This window comes from Engraulis encrasicolus, chromosome 3 (genome assembly GCF_034702125.1).
Source record: "Engraulis encrasicolus isolate BLACKSEA-1 chromosome 3, IST_EnEncr_1.0, whole genome shotgun sequence".
NCBI classification, from domain to species: Eukaryota; Metazoa; Chordata; class Actinopteri; order Clupeiformes; family Engraulidae; genus Engraulis; species Engraulis encrasicolus.
In genome coordinates, this window is record NC_085859.1 from 26,253,589 (window position 1) to 26,271,088 (window position 17,500).

At 45.1% G+C, this 17,500-nt stretch overlaps 1 protein-coding gene across 3 annotated transcripts in view; it reads right to left on the reverse strand.

Annotated features, from left to right (window-relative positions):
* The window catches only part of ypel1 (yippee-like 1), a 29,471-nt gene that overhangs the window by 3,337 nt on the left and 8,634 nt on the right, over positions 1 to 17,500 (reverse strand). For all 3 annotated transcript variants that reach the window (XM_063195071.1, XM_063195072.1, XM_063195070.1), the window contains exons 3-4: positions 6,534 to 6,577; positions 2,628 to 2,736 (exon numbers count right to left, since the gene is read on the reverse strand). In XM_063195071.1, coding sequence (XP_063051141.1) covers positions 2,628 to 2,736; positions 6,534 to 6,577 — 153 coding nt within the window. The remainder of the gene's footprint in view (positions 1 to 2,627; positions 2,737 to 6,533; positions 6,578 to 17,500) is intronic.

Genomic DNA, 17,500 nt, shown 5'->3' on the forward strand with positions numbered 1-17,500 from the left:
TCCCCTCCTATCCATCGCTCTCTCTCTCTCTCTCTCTCTCTCTCTCTCTCTCTCCTTTTTTCTGTCTTTCTTCCTCCCTCCCCTTTCTTTCTGTATCCCTCCATCTCTTCACTCTCCCCTTCTCTCGCATGCTCTTCGACTTTCTCTATGTCTCTCTCTCTACATCTCTCTCCCCTCCATCTCTCTCTCTCTCTCTTTCTCCGACCCCTCTCTCTATTCCTCTCTCTATTCTCTTCTCTTCTCTCTCTCTCTGTCCCCTCTCTCCATTCCTCTCTCAGCTCTCCTCTCTCCCTCCCCATCCCTCCCTCTCTCTCTCTGCTGTCACTCTCCCCTCTTCGTCTCTCTCTCTCTCTCAATATTTCTCTCTCTCCGTCCTCAGTACCCCTCCTCTCCTCTCCTCTCCTCTCTCTGGGTGCACATTAAATGAAAACCAATCTTTCATTGGCCTTTCATTTCTCATCGGCTGTGAAAACACCGGGCCTGAGCAAACAGCATAATCCACTGGGGGGTGATTGTCAAACACAGTTTAGAGGCGCAGGTGCCAAATGTGGCGCGTTGGGGCCGACAGAGAACCGTGCCGTTGCCTGTTCCCCCACCAAATCTCAAACCGACTGGTGTGTTCACGCCGCTAGTCTGGGCGTTTTGGGAAGCAGGAAGTTGGTCACGTTGTGAACCGAAAAAACCTTTGTTTTCTGTTCAGCCTGAAAATAGTAGCAGCGATGGGGGCAGATCGTAACAATGACTGAAATCATTAAAACGTACGTGAGGAAACATTTCCTTTGGGATCAATGAAAAATCTGTACTGTGCACACTCTGCTCTACAAAGTGATGTTGAAACTTTTAGTTCCGTTCACTTTACTTTATTGGTACCCATGGTAGGTAAACTGATTTTGCAGTCTTTACATATAAGCTACGAAACACATTACACCTATAACTGAGCATGGTACCGTTCTGCCACACTGCTCCCTTTAAGGTGCCATTGCGGGTTGCCCTCTTGTACGGGTGAGGCATAAATGCAATTTCATTGTGTGCAGTGTGCACTTGTATGCGGTGGAGTGCTGTGTCACATTGACAACAGGAGTTGGAGTTTCCCAGTTGGGCTTTCACTTTCACTTCACTTCATTTCACTTTCACATGTACTGTACTCTATAAACGGGTGAAATATTGTGCAAATATCAGCCTGTATGTGCTTCAAAAGGGAAAATGTCGGCCTGTATCACTACTGCTACTCTTCAAAATGTCATATGTGTTTTATATGCATCGCCCCATCTCGAATGCCAAATATCCATCTGTGTGTTACAGTAGTCTATGAGGGCTGAGACACATGCTAGTCTCAGAGATCACCACTGACGCTCTTTGGCCGACCAAACAAAAGTCTGTTTGTTTGTTTTCCTTTTTTGCTTTTGTGGAGATGACACTTACCCCGCCTCAGCAAGAGGATGGCTTTTTAAATGCCAGCCCCCCCATCCCCCTACACACACACACACACTAACACACACACCCACTAACATACACACTAACACACACACACACACACACACACACACACACACACACACACACACACACACACACACACACACACACACACACACACACACACACACACACACACACACACACACACACACACACACACACACACACACACACGTTATTGGTGGTGGTGGTGGTGGTGCTGCTATGGCTCTGGCTCTGCCCTGGGTGGTAACCAGATAGGCCCGGTCATAAATAAGTAACCCTGGAATAGGGTGTCTGTCTTAGCGACAGGCATGCAGGCGTATGGCCTTCCTCCACCACAACAGTCACTACAGCAACAGGCAGGTCCCAAACACCACACCACACACTACAGTACTCTACTGGCCACAACAATTCACACACACCACGCTATGCTAGCACTCCAAACATTGCTAGCTAGCCTAGCGGTCATGAGGCCTCGACGGCTACAAGAATGGCCCCTGGATCAACACCTAGTAGCATTGGTGTGGAGCGGCAGAGCGCTCAACTGTTGAGTGAAGTGAAATACCTTGACCCCATTCCCCCTCTCCCCTTCCCCCGTCCCTAATGACACTATAAAAAAGTCCTGGTCCACTATGAGGAGTCCATTCACAGGTGCTGGACAATTGGTGATCAGCTTACAAGGGAGTGGAGCTATAGTTAGCCCGCTAGGTCAGCGAGAGCCGAGCCAAGCTGCACTCAGCTACTGTTGTTGCAAAAAGGAGACGACAGAGGTGAGGTGTCATAGTCCCACTTTAACCAGGACCAAATCCATATTTTCATGGAAATTATACATGTTTTTTAAAACCGCTGTTCACATCAATTAATCCACCAATCAGTCAATCAAGTTCTTATTTGAAGTTTAAAAGAACATGGAAAAGTGGATTGACGTTCCTGCATCATTGTCCCACATTATCCAGGTCCAGGTCCAATAAAAATCCAATTATATCACAATGCTTTCACAAAATTGCATAATTTGATGTTAGAAACCACTACCAATCCATTCATTCAATCAATCAATCAATCAATCAATCAATCAATCAATCAATCAATCAATCAATCAATCAATCAATCATTTTGTAGTATAAAAGTGAGGTACATTGCGAAGTAGTTCACCAAACAATACTTACGTATTTCCAGCCCAAAGTGGTTTTACAGTTTTCACAGTAGATGTCTGCTACGGCGTGTAAACCTGTAAGAAGAACCCGCTCCTCAGCAGGCCCACAGCCCACGTTCACTCTGCAGGGAGACAGAGAAGGAAAAAGAGACACATTACACTTCTGTACTGCATTACTACCAAGTTATTACAATTACCAAGTTATTACATTACACTTAACAAACAGTATTATATGGGTACCACCCTGTTGACTCTGCTGGGAACACAACAACAGGGAGGACAATACTGTACATATTGCATTACATTACACTCACTACACTAGTGCTTCTCCAGGGGGCATTGGGGAGGTCTAGGGGGCGTTGAGAAGGATACAACTGAGAGGGGGCGGTGTTTAGTTGCCATTGGGGGACATTAGTCCATTTATTTTTTTAATACTAAGGAGGGCGTTGACAGGCTTATGATGAGGTCAAGGGGGCGTTGAGAGGCCTGTGATGAGGCCAATGGAGCGCTTGTTCAAAAAAGGTTGAGAACCACTGCACTACACACTTCTATGAACACTAGGTAATGCCATAATGCCACATATGCCATAATGCCACATATGTAATACCATAATGCCACATATGCCATAATGCCATAATGCCACATATGTAATGCCATAATGCCATTCCCTCTGCAGAGGAGAATACCACTGCATACTGTATATTACATTACATTACATTACATTACACTCAGCCCACACTTTTATGTGTACTGTCCCATTCACTCTGCTGGGAATGGATCAAACAGAGAGGAACATCTGTAAAATATCACAGCACCCAATCAAACAGCAATGACAACAACAAAACACAAGAGGAATGATCCCCATTTTGTTGACTGTGTTTGAGAGCAGTCCTTCCTCACTGCACTTCAGAGCTACTTTGTTTACAGGGCGGTTGATCATGGTAGCCTGGCTGGCAGGAAGGCGCATCATCATTCATTTCGTAGCGAGTAATTTCACAGCGCAAGACTCTCCACATTTGTCAATGTCATTGCTCTTCACTGGCTGTTATTGCTTACGACTATGTGGGTTTTAAAAAAAAAATATTCCCAGTGGATTGTCTGTCTCATCAAGGGCTCTCTGTGGCAAAGTTTCCATCGGCAAAATTGATGAAAGTGTGCATTGCTGTTGTACATACCCCCTTGTGTAATTTTGCGACCAAACTTGGTGTTGCTTGTTTAATGAAGTCTAATTTTAGCAGTCAGTACGGACCTGAAACATAATTAAGACTGGGAGCGATACATTACTATGGTTACCATCTTTTCATTCTGGTTCACAAGTGTAGTTACGAGGTAAATGCATGTATTTTAGGGTGAGGGTTGGTAAGGGCTTTCTTAGCCATGAAAGCTCTGGGGAAAACACTTGAGCTACATATGTGACCACCTGGACAATAGGACTGGAGAACATACTGTAAACTAAAGAGAGAGGGATGAGCCGACTTGCTCAGGTGCCCACCGTATCCACAATGCAGTGAGGAAAATACTTCACTGTGGCTACGAGAGGCAGGTGAAATTCGTTCTAAGGGGTCCCCAACAAGTAATAGAGCACTGGGGAAAAGCACCTGGTGAAGAGTTGGGGTTTTAGTTGCTGAGGTCAAAACTACAACTAAAAAGCCCTAGAGAAACCACCCACAATACAGTTAACTATAAAGCTCCTGGTTGAAAAAGACTCCTTTGGAACCCAAAGTAAAAAACCCAAGCCCAAAAAATAAAATCGAAAAATGTAAATAAATAAAATAAAAAATTCGAGATAAAATGCTACATTTAAATTAATTCAATAATATTTGTGTATATTCGTATATTCTATGTATATTCGTGGCCTAGTTGTTAGAGAGTTGGACTTTCAATCTGGGGGTAGCAAGTTCGAATCCCCCTTGACCTCTCCCTACATCTCCATGGCTGAAGTGCCCTTGAGCAAGGCACCTAATCCCACATTGCTCCAGGGACTGTAACCAATACCCTGACAAATAAAAACTGTAAGTTGCTTTGAATAAGATGAAAGTGTCAGCTAAGTGAAATGTAATGCAATGTAATGTAATGTAATTCTCAATCCAAACGCAATTTCAATATTCCCATTATTCACACCTGCTTCCCACACATTCTTCACATGCCCATTTCACCTGGGTCTCTCATCAGTCGAATTGCAATTCATTATTTTAAAATCGATTAACGCATTAATCGATTGAAGTCAATGAATCATTTCATTGTTGAAATCCCTACAATCGATTTTTATCATCAATCAAAGTTATCATGCTCTCTTACTGGCACCAGAGCTTGGGGAGCATGTTGTTGCAAGATGCCCCGGGATGCCCTTTAAGTGTGGCTGGGCAAGGGGCTGATGAAATGTGGCGCACACACAGACACACACCATCCATTAGAAATGCTGACACAAGTGGGCTAACTATTGTTGACAGCCTTGGGTGGCAAAGAAGCCCCGCCAACACACACACACACACACACACACACACACACACACACACACACACACACACACACACACACACACACACACACACACACACACACACACACACACACACACACACACACACACACCATCCCACCATACCCCGACTCAGGGCTGCTGACAGCTTTTGCTGGGCCCAGGACAGTGATCTGAAAGGGCCCCCCATCCAATCCATACAATGCATAGAAAACTCAATTTTGGGCCCTGTCTCTATCTGGGCCCGGGACAAATGACCCCTTTCCCGCCCGTCGGCTTCCCTGCCCCCTACTGTGCAGCTCACAGTGACTTGACGAGCTGCTCTCCATAATTCCATCGTTAGCGTTATGAGTATGTGGCAGGAATATTGAGTGTTGAAGAAGTTAGTGATGGTCGTGATTCCACAGTCTGTCACAATGGCTGGCTGATACAGCAGTGCACCATTAGGACTGTCATCTGTCGCGGCGTGACTCCACTGTCAAGTGACCGATGTAAACAAAAACCTGTCACTTTGGCTGCCACGGTAACATGATGTGCGGGCGGGTGGCGGGTGGGCAGAGCGGAGCGGAGCTGAGTAGAGCTGTTGATGCCAATCCAATAGGCATGGAGATTACTGACTTTGGTATAATGGGATGTACTTAGAGAGAGAGAGAGAGAGAGAGAGAGAGAGAGAGAGAGAGAGAGAAAGAGAGAAAGAAAGAAAGAAAGAGAGAGAGAGAGCGTGCGCGCACTGGGAACTACTGGAGATGAGGAGATTGTCCTTGTTGTGGTGTGAATCTATCACGCATACACAACAGTACATACACACAAACATACCAATGCACCCACCCATACAGACAGTCACAGACATACAGACAGAGGTGTCAAAAGTAAAAGTAAAAGTAAAAAAAAGAAACAGTTTCCTTCCAACATAAGTAACTTATCTGAGTAACCAGTAGACCTGTGTACTTGTCTTACGATTAGCTAACTCTGCTTGTTGGATCAAGTTTGTGGTGGGTCCTTGTTAGGTTTTCAGTCTTTTTCAGTAACAACACACAGTCTATCTCTCTCATTAGGTACAATATAGTAAATGATGTAATAGCTATGTAATGTCATGTGCTAGTTATGCTAATTATGCTAATTAAGCTAATTACACCACAAAAGTACTTTTACTTTTACTTTTGACACCTCTGCATACAGACACTACTGTATGCAGATTGGATCAGTGTATTGCTTGCTTGACTTTTCTGTTTATGTTTACTGTGTGTGTGTGTTTGTGTGTGTGTGTTTTTTTTTTTTGGACCGTTTACGGATCAGCTGTGTGTGCCAAGCCCAGATGGCTGGTTGGAATGAAACCGCACCTCCTAACAGCTTGTCTGGGCAATAACAGAAACAGTCATAATTCTTGATGAGTCGATTGTAGGGTGTTGAGAATCACGAGCGGCGGAGGATGATACTCACACAGAGTTGAAGAGGTAGGCTCGTCCTTGACTGCCTTGGAATGACTGCAGGGGAGAGAGAGAGAGAGGGAGGAGGAGGGGGAGTGGGGGGAGATTTTAATTACTGTTTGATCAGAGCACTATATCTACCAATTACACATCAAAGTGACAAAACCATCTTTACGAATACCAACAGCAGACGGAGGTGGAGAGAGAGAGAGAGAGAGAGAGAGAGAGAGAGAGAGAGAGAGAGAGAGAGAGAGAGAGAGAGAGAGAGAGAGAGAGAGAGAGAGAGAGAGAGAATGTGTCTGAATGTGTATGTATGTATTTGAGCGAGTAAGCAAGAGAGAGAGAGAGAGAGAGAGAAAGCAGTAGAGAATGTGGTGTGTGTGCACGCATGCTGTGTGTGTGTATGACATTTCTTTAGGAGTGTTTGTTACTCTGGCCCCCTAATGAAGTAACTGTATCCACCTTATCATCCGCGGTGGCAAGGGCGTTAGTGTATGAGACAGAAATAGAACATTACATAGTTTTTACACCTGTTATTTCACTAAACCTCACAAAATATCTAATTTGGATTTCTTTTACTTCTGTTAAAACTAACTACACCTCTGCTTGGCAATGTCTACTGGAAACACAGCAACAGGTCCTCCATATACATTAGCCTTATGACACACACACACGCACACGCACGCGCACGCGCACACGCACACGCACACACACACACGCACACGCACGCGCACGCGCACACGCACACGCACACACACAGTAGTAGACGTAAGGTCGTACAACCATAATTAATTCATAAATTCATATTCAAAAATGAATGTACAAGCAATGAATATGCTTTTAATGTACATAATACAGTAGAAACAAAAAAAGAAACAAAACAAAAAAAGAGTGATTGTATCACCCTGACGTCTGCTAGAAAAGAAAGCGATGACCCAAAAACACATCAACCTCCCTGACCAGTGGCAGAACAATTGCACACAGGGCCCCTGGGCAAGACACTGATGGGGCCCCCCATACAACCTACCAAGGTCACAATCGGGCCCCCACCACCAATACAGAAGTGCCCTGGGGCCCTGGGCAAATGTCCTCCTTGCCCTCCCTATAGCTCCGCCTCTGTCCCTGACTGCTATATCTCCAACCAGATCATGTAGGTCAGCAATGTTTGGCACTTGAGTGTTTTCCGTAGACAGCAACAGGTTATCATGCACAGCTTCCTATGCACACAGTTTGGTTTAGTAGGCCACTTCCTCAACACCCATTACCCAGCCATCATGACCAGCGCATGGCTGAGATACACTGGGAGAGTACCCATGTTCCCACAGCTGTATGGACTTTTTTTTTAACTTTATTTGTCGGGACAGTGTCAGAGGTGGACAGGAAGCGAATGGGGAGAGAGACAGGGAGGGGTCGGCAAAGGACCTGGGCTGGAAATCGAACCCGAGTCAGCTGCATGGTAGACGAGTGCCCAACCAGTTGGCTACGGCAGGGCCTGTTCCCACACTTCTATATAAAGTCTTTGTATAACTGACAAATCTTGCGCTAGTAAAATGCCATTTCCACTCGGTTGATAACACGTTTTGTTGGTAAGCGAAATTAAGTCAAGTCCAGTTGGCTTTATTGTCAGTTTGGTCATATGCACACGCATTTAAGGAAATTAGATTTCTCTCTATCCTAAGACTATATAACAATGTAACAGGTAATAAATAAATAATAAAGTAATGGGGTGGTAAATGATAAACGACAGAATCCAAATCTGTACCCAGATCAAAAAAATCCATAACCCTAATCTGTGAGGGTTATACAAGATATTTTTTAACGAGAATAAGTCCTGGAGAGAACAGAAAACAACTTTGGGGATGTAGAGCTGGGAACATAGGGCTGAACAGCCACCACGCTAACACAAGTGGCCAAAACACTTTCACACGCACGCACGCACACATAGAGGCAGTGTCCGAATTCAGTGGCTCAGGCAAGAAGCTCCAGCAGCTCACAGGTTTGTGTGAAACAGTTAGTTACTAAAACTTTTGTTAGCCAAAAATCTAGTTGAAGTAGATTACTTTTGTGCACTCATCTTGATGCTTTGGTGGTCTTACTTCCAGTTCAGTACCTGGATGTAGCCTACGTGCCTTTTGCTTTCAGTTTGACCTTCCTGCAAGCGGGGTGGCTCATCAACTGTGATCCTGTACACAGCTGTGAGTTTTGTAGGTCACTTCCTCATAAACACTCACTGAGCCGCCGTGACTAGCACATTACGGAGACAAGCAAACGCAAGACTCGCTGCGGCCAGGCCAAGTGAAGTGGCTCGGCTGAGAACCAGGAAGTACCCCATGTGTCTCGTGTGAAAGTGTGAGGCTGCATGGCTCCTCTACTCATCCTGTACAGACGAGTGTGAGTTTGAAACACAAGACCTCCAGGCTTCAGGCTTGTCTGCGCTGCAGGCTGCAGCTTAGCCGGTACTAAGAAGGTGGACCAGTAGCAATCAGTGATAAGCTTGCGGTCAAGCCGCCACCAGCCAAATGCTGTTGAAATCTTAAGGCTTTGCGTTCAAGCGTTGCCACTTGAGCGAGTGTAACATCACAACATTCAACTAACAATCCAAATAAGGCACTCAACATATGCCATTCAACAACATGTATGGTTTCTTCCCATAAAATAAGCATGACGGACTCCAGCTGCCTAATTATTGGTCATTATGTGTCAAAATTCCCCAGAAGTCCAAATTTGTGAATGGGTATTATGCAGGGCTCTAAATTAACACCAGCCAACTGGCCAAATGCTGGTGAAATTTCAATTTGGCTGGTAAAACCAACTTACTAGCCACTTTGACCCATTAGTGAGTGCATGTTTGGCTAGTAAGATTAACATCTACTAGCCATTTTGGCTGGTGATGAAAAAAGTTAATTTAGAGCCCTGGTAGTATGTAGTTTATATGTAAAATAATGACAGGGATTCTGTTTTGCAAGTGCCTGGTGAAAATATACACAGCTGGATGGCTCGATGGCGATGGCAATAAAACGTCTTTCAGAGGTTGCGGAGTCTCACATGGATATTTATTTTCATCCTCCTCATGGGTTGCATGTGCTTGGTGGTGCCCCTCTGGCCTGAACATGCCCTGCTGCTGCTGCTGCTGCTGCTGGGAGTGTTCACGAGAGCCGAGTCAGCTGTTCACACAGCCAGTCATCATATGGCTTTAGTCATCATGGCTGCCCCCAGGGACGCTGGCAGCTTTAGCTGGGCCCCAGGACAAAATCATCTGAAAGCACCTCCCTCTGAATACATACAATTTGTAACAAGGACCCAATTTTGGCAACCTGTCTTTGCCGTAACCGAATGTCACTTCATGCCAACAGTCAAACAATGTTAATGACATGGACATAATGCTTATGACACACGCACAACTGTGCCATGACACTATTATGACACTGTAATGACATGCTTATGACACCGGCGTCAAGTAAAGTGTTACCGAGGAGTTTTTGCTAGCGTGTTGTGCATGCATAAGCTGTTCCTGCCTGAATCAAGGCAGTGTGCACAAACCCATTTCATTATTCACTTGGTACACTGCACTGTACACGTGACGTCACTCTTGTCACAGTAGAAGCCAGAGGTGTTAAAGAACAAATCCGCCTCTGTTATACTCTATTCTGCAGAAATAGTGTGTGTGTGTGTGTGTGTGTGTGTGTGTGTGTGTGTGTGTGTGTGTGTGTGTGTGTGTGTGTGTGTGTGTGTGTGTGTGTGTGTGTGTGTGTGTGTGTGTGTGTGTGTGTGTATAGGTGCTGGGTGTATATAGTATTTCAGGAATTAGAGCACAGGTGTTTCACAACACAGATGGGTATGGATCTGGTCTGCAAATACAGTATTATAATAACACATATTATAGTATGCACACACGCACGCGCACAAACACACACACACACACACACACACACACACACACACACACACACACACACACACACACACACACACACACACACACACACACAAACACACAAACACACAAACACACTGTGTGCAGTCATCAGTGGTAGTATTTACATGTAATGTTCTTATCTATTGCTGTTGTTTGTTTGTCTTGTTTGTTTGTTGTTTAGAAATGTCTATGTGCAGGGCCAGGCCCGTCTGGCTCCTCTGCCTGTGTGTGCAGGGCCGGATTAAGGTGGTCCGGGGCCCCTAGGCTACAGGTTGCTGTGAGCCCCCCCCCCCCCCCCCCCCGAAAGCAAATTATGCAACATTGTCTATGTACTGTCTACCAACAGTCTACCAACTGTGTTCAACACAACGGATTTATTTTTCAATATTGTATCTTGACAAAATTATGTAGTTTTTTAAACTTTTGGTGATCAGGGGCCCCTTGACAGGTGGGGGGCCCTAGGCTGCAGCCACATCTAGCCTGTGCGGTAGTCCGGCCCTGTGGGTGTGTGTCAGTCTCTGTTAAGATCAGTGGCACTAAGACAGACAGACGGACAGACAAACAGCTAGTGACAATGACTGATCGGCTTTTCTTTTTCCAACATGGCTGAAGTCCCATGGAGGCTGCAAGCAGTGTGTGTGCGTGCACAAACACAGACAGACAGACACACAGACAGACAGACACAGACAGACACACACACAACTTAAGTCCCCACAACGTCTTTTGTCTGATGCGCCACACACACCTACGCATGCATGCACACTTGCTCAAATGTACACACACACACACACTTGAGACAAAAGTCCCCTGGAGTCTCTGGGTCTAATACAAACTAATACAGCCACCAGCTGCTCCTGATCTACTCTCCTGCCTGCCCCAGGGACGGCTTACCATGCTCAACCGGGCACAACCCTCATCCCTCCTGGACACCACCAGTACCCACTCAGCCTGCTCCGGGGGAGGCCTAAAGGGCGGGTTATGCTTCCTACTTGTGCCACAGAGTGAGCTTGTCGCAGCCATGATGCAGTTAATTCTTGTTTATGCCCTGTTTTGAAGCACGGTCTGCGCGATGTCATTCCACGCTGAAACTGCCTTCAATACAAAGAGTAAACTAGACGTGTCGGTTGTTTTTTAGCATCACAGACTCGACGAGAAACATTAAATCTTTATATCACGTGCATGTTTGATCGCACTGGCAGCCACAGTAGTAGTTTGGAACAAAGAAGTGGCTCATTTGTCGAGGACGAAGCGGAATGTTTCCTCGACCTCGGAACCACTGTTCAACTGTCCAAATAACTTCAGCGTCGTAACTTGCAAGCGCATGTGTTGTCTTTGGTTCGTGTAAATAAATCAAACAACAAAGCACGGGCAACTTATTTAATGAAGAGCTCACAGTCCGTAGACCGACGAAGGTTAGAACAAGGAAGTAGCGCTTGTTCTCGACTCGAGGACAGAGCAGGCTGGTCGAGAGGACCAATCAGAGACCTATTTTCGCCCTTTCACGCCGTCGCTCCCTGCGTCGAGACACAATTTTGGGGAGGTGCCCCAGAGTACCTGCGTGATGGGGGGGGCTTCACTCCGTTAACTGCGCGGCTCACTGCATCATGATGCAGTGACGCTGATCTCGAGGCATAAACCACCCTTAACAGCCAGGGGCCAACGCAGCACATCCTCACCTCTCCTAACCACAGCCACTGACCACCAGTCAGTCTAGACCCCTGGGACATTGTTACACAAAGACAACAACAACAACAAAAAAACAGTAGCTGTTTGTGAACCCAATGCTCACAACACACGTTTCCAAGTGCTTCAGCAGTATTGGCAAGATAGATAACGTGGATGAATAGGATGCATTACCCTTCATAATAAGGGACCATGTCAGGCCACGATAACTCCTTCTTTCCTGGCTTTCCCCTCCCCTCGTTTCTTTTATTTCTCTTTCTCCTTTTTTGAGCAGGCAGGCACCCTGCTTAGCGAATCCCATTTGTGGGCTGAGCTCATCCAATGCCTATTTTTATCCAGCAGAGAGACAGAGGAGGAGGAGGAGGAGGAGGAGGAGGCACGGAAGAAAGGAGGAGGAGGAGGAGGGGGAATGTAGAGGGAGGAGAAGTGAGGGAGGAAGAATAGAGGAGGAGAAAGAAGAGAGGAGGAAAAAGAGGGGACAGGGTAGGAGGAGAAGAGGAGGGAGGGGTGTAGAGGGAGAAAGAGGAGGAGGAAGAGGAGGAGGAGGAGGAGGAGGGAAAGAGAAGAGAGGACGCGGGGAGAGGAAAGCAAGAGAGGAGGAGTGGAGAAGATAGGAAGAGAAGGGGGGGGGGCTGTTGCGTCACACTGACAGCAGTTGGGCTTAATGGACAGCCCTCGCTGGCTGACACAATTGTGTTAACAACTGGCCACATGAAAGTGTGTCATTTACTGCAGACACAGCGACTGGCAGCCAGGCAGGCAGGATACAGTGAGCGGGCAGCCCATGCCTATTCTATTGTGTCTACTGTAGTCTATTCCAATGGTTATTATTATGATGTCTATTCTAGGTCTACTCTGATGGCTATCACCATGTCTATTCTAATGTCTATTCCAACTCTATTCTAAGCCATGTCTACCCTCATGTCTATTATGATGTCTACTGTAATGCCTAACCTAATGGCTTTTATTATTTGTTATAATGTATTCATTATACAATGTCATTATCCATTCTAACCTATTCTAATATCTATTTGATGTGTTTATTCCAATCTCTATTCTCATGTCTATTCAAATCACTATGAAGCACTTCTCTGGGATCAGGAGAATGAATCAATGATGATGACATAACATGAATGAGTAAGAGAGGTCTATTATTAAACGATTCTCAGAAATCACCTCATCATCGCTCAGTTACACAGAGGACTCAAAATAGATGAGCTGTTTCTTCCTCAAAAGATAGGGTGACGGTAATTATCAAAAGATCAAAATGCGACTGGGTCTTTTGGAAGCATTGAGTACATTCTTCCCAAAAAATGAAGTACCACTACTTGCTACTGAAGAGAGAATGAGACCTCAGCTGTGTACGACACACCTCGATGTGTGTACCAGTGTTAATTTTGTCGACTAGACTAAGACTAAATATATTAGTCGACTAACCTTTTGAGAGTTTAATCGACTAAATTCTGACTAACAAAAATGATCTGTGAAAGACTAAAACGAGACTAAAATGTTGAGGACTTTAAGTCGACTAAATAATGACTAAACAAAAATGATTTGTGAAAGACTAAAAGTGACTAAGACTAAGAACTAACTTTTAGTCGACTAAATTCTGACAAAAATGATTTGTGAAAGACTAAAAACGACCAAGACGTAGACTTTTTGGGGGGGCTCAGACATAAATTGGTACAACCACAACTAAAACCTATGAATTAATTGTTAATTGGTAATTAACCTTTAAAGGGACATTATGGGATTTAAAAAATGATTAATTACAGCTGAATCCATCCACCGATTTTACTTTTAGCAGACTGACCCTAACGAATATTGGGGGAGAAGCTTCTCTAACAAAACAAAAATCCCTTTACGAATACGTAGCACCAGCGACATATTCCCATTTGTATGCACTATTGACTGCTTTACCAGAATGGCAATAACCAAGTCTCAGTACATTACTAAAGGCCTTGTGTTTTATTGTATTGTGACTTAAACTAAAGACTAAAATGTTTAGACTAAAACTAGACAAAAATGTTGAGGACTTTTAGTCGACTAAATAATGACTAAACAAAAATTATTTGTGAAAGACTACAACTAGACAAAAATGTTGAGGAATTTTAGTCGACTAAATAATAACTAAACAAAAATGATTTTTGAAAGACTAAAAGCGACTAAGACTAAGAATGGACTTTGACACAAGACTAAGACTAAGACTAAATAAAAAAATGGATGACAAAATTAACACTGGTGTGTACATCCACTCGAGTTCTAACAAGTGGTTCAAATGGATACAATTACTATGTCAGCTGTGTGAAGATTACAGTTTCAGCTGGCTGGTCTGCTTCGGCAAATGGGAAGCTTTATATGTGAATGTGACTCTCTCGCATTACTACTAACACTAACCCTCCAGCATACTGCATGCCCGCCCCGAGTTCAATTTCATGGGGTGCTGCCGCTTTGGAAACGCGTTGCAAACAAACCCATGCAGACAGTACACTGTCAGAAGCCCAGTGATGGCCCAACAGCAGTCCCACACTGAGAGGCCCTTCGTGGCACTGAGCACTGCCTGTTTCCAGACTTGAAATTTAGTCCAGAGTAGTCGACGATTACCCTGCCCAAAACAGGATGCCTGTTAGTCATTTGGGGTAATAATTCAACCGCCTTCCTCGCTGCTGCTGCTGCTGCTGGGCTGTGCTGTGCTGTCCACCCCCCAACCCCCCTCCTAGTCTGATACCAGGGGTGCATTTCTGGAAAGCGTAGTTGCTAACTATGTTAGCTACTTTGTTGGTTGCAATGCAATTTCCCATTGGCAACTACCGAAGTTGCTAACTGCTAACAACCACGCTTTCCAGAAATGCACCCCTGGACCGTTGTTTCTGTATATGGGCAATTGCTATCTAAGTAGCATAAACAGTCCAGGGCAGTGATTGTAATGACTTCTCCTGAAATGGGCTGATTTGATTGCGCCCACCGCTTCCTTCTACCCCAAGCCCCAGGACCAGAGTACACAGAAACAGCCCTGCTGCTGTGTGTTTCCCATCCTGCACAATTAGCTGTAATCGAACTAATTGCTCCAGTTCTACTGAACTCGTTGAGCTTGTACCAGTCAGATACTCGTCCAGCTGACCTGGGGAGGGTTTTTTCTTCCTTTTCGCCACACAGTATTAAATTAATCGTGTCACTTTTTAGACGGTTGGGGTTAAAAAGGTCCTGAGTGACCAACAGTGGTGTTCAGTCGAAATTCAGAACTCTCCTCCTCTCTTGGATGAGAAGGATATCTCTCTCTCTCTCTCTCTCTCCCTCCTTCCAGGAGTCATAACTGAAGAGCAAATTGTGTGACCTATTTGTCATCTTCTCCTCCCTCTGTCCGCAGGCCCCTGGGGGAAGCACTCTGAGAGGGGCCATATTTTCTTATAAAGGGTCCAGTCACGTTCCCCAAAGCAAAACATTCCTTCACCCAAAAAAAAACCCATCCCCTGCCTGACATGAAAAATCCGTAATTTTCTCTCCGACGAGGCATTTGGGGGCTTTTAGACAGAAGCTCAGAAGCCAGATAGCACTTGTTTAAATCCAACAAATTGTTGAGATTGTTTAGGTTTTCAGGAAAACAAAAAAGGTCATATGGTTATACAGATCCATACGTGTCAACAGATGCACCTGGCGGGACTCAGGCACCAAACAAATAGGCCTTATGCAACTGGGACTGTGTGACTGTGTGATAAGGATGTGGACTTACAGGTCGGAGAGTAGAGCATGACACGGGAGTGGATTTTCACTCCCGTCCCATCCCGGTCCCAGAAAAAAAATCCCATTCCATCCCATCCCATCCTGGACTGGAGTAAAAGAAACTAATCCCATCCCGTCCACTCCTGAAAAGAATGTTTCCCAATCCTGCCCACTCCCACTCAAAATCAATCCCATTCCCGTTTCGTCAAAAAAAAAAAGAAAAAAGAAGCGAGCATTCCCGTTTTCATTCATTTTTATTCCCGCTCCTGCCCGCTCCCATTCATCTTCATTCCCGCTCCTGCCCGCTCCCGTTCATCTTAAAAATTTTGACTCCCGCGGGACCCACGGGAATTCCTGAAAAATGTCATCCTCTATCGGAGAGACAGCATTGCTGAGGTTGAGCGGCCCATAGCTACTGTTGACTGAAGTGGATGATTGAGACGCACGCACCATTACAATACATGGATTTCTCCACATCCCACAAACAATGACGTGAAGACGAAAATGTTTGCAACTAGTAATAATGAGAAAAGGATCCTTGCATTTGAAATCTTCCAGGTCTTTGTTGTTTACTTCATGGTTCACGTGGCTTCATAGCAAGCAAGTTGGATTCCAGATAGTTGGATTTAAGACTGTGTGGATGTTTAAGTTAGTGTATGTGTCACCTGGAAACGTCAGTGGAGAGTATAACTGTAACCCTAATCAGACCTCTTAATAGCTGCTACACTCACATCACATCCAGGTTAAGTGAGCATTGTTGCAGTAGCTTACCTATTTGCTAAATGTGCTTTTATTAATTGTGCTAGCAGTGCTTATTTTTAGAGATACTACAGTTTCTATACTGTTTTAAGTATGTTGTGCTGCACATGGAGGTGTGTCTGTAATAAAGACTATTAGCCTTTCTTGCAATGATTTCAAACAAGGTGCGCAGGTTCAAGGTGTGCAGGGATGTCCTTCGTGCTTACCAGCATGGTTACCTGAAGACAACTTGTTGCACGGAGGCCAAGACTTTCTGCACAGCCGTTCACAAATAACCCACTTCCTGCCTCGCTGTGTGTGTGTGTGTGTGTGTGTGTGTGTGTGTGATGCCACTTCAAGAGGCTGACACATGCACGGGCGCATGCGTGCAAACACACACACACACACACACACACACACACACACACACACACACACACACACACACACACACACACACACACACACACACACACACACACACACACACACGGTGTCTTAAGCCAATACTGAATGGCTAATCCCTTTTTCATGCCACTCCAAAGCCTTGGGCAGATGCTGACATCACACAGCACAGCACAGCACAGCACAGCGACGTGCAGGGTTGCAAAACCTCATTGCTGTGTACAGTGAACACAGCAGCTTGGAAATGCAATGCATCAGTTAAAAACTGTCCCGCTTTGCCAAGACTTTAGTAGTAGTGGCAGCCTGGAGGACCAGCCCTCTTCTTGTACTACTCTAGTGAACTTGGTTTTGTACAAAATAAGAGTGCTAGGATGCTATAGAAACACCTCTAGTGCACATACCCCTGGTTGGGATACACGGCACTGCACTAATCAAATGTGCTGCTGAACGAGGTTAAACATTTAGAAGGCACAAGTCATGTCGAATCCAGACCAATTACATTGCAATACAATGGAATG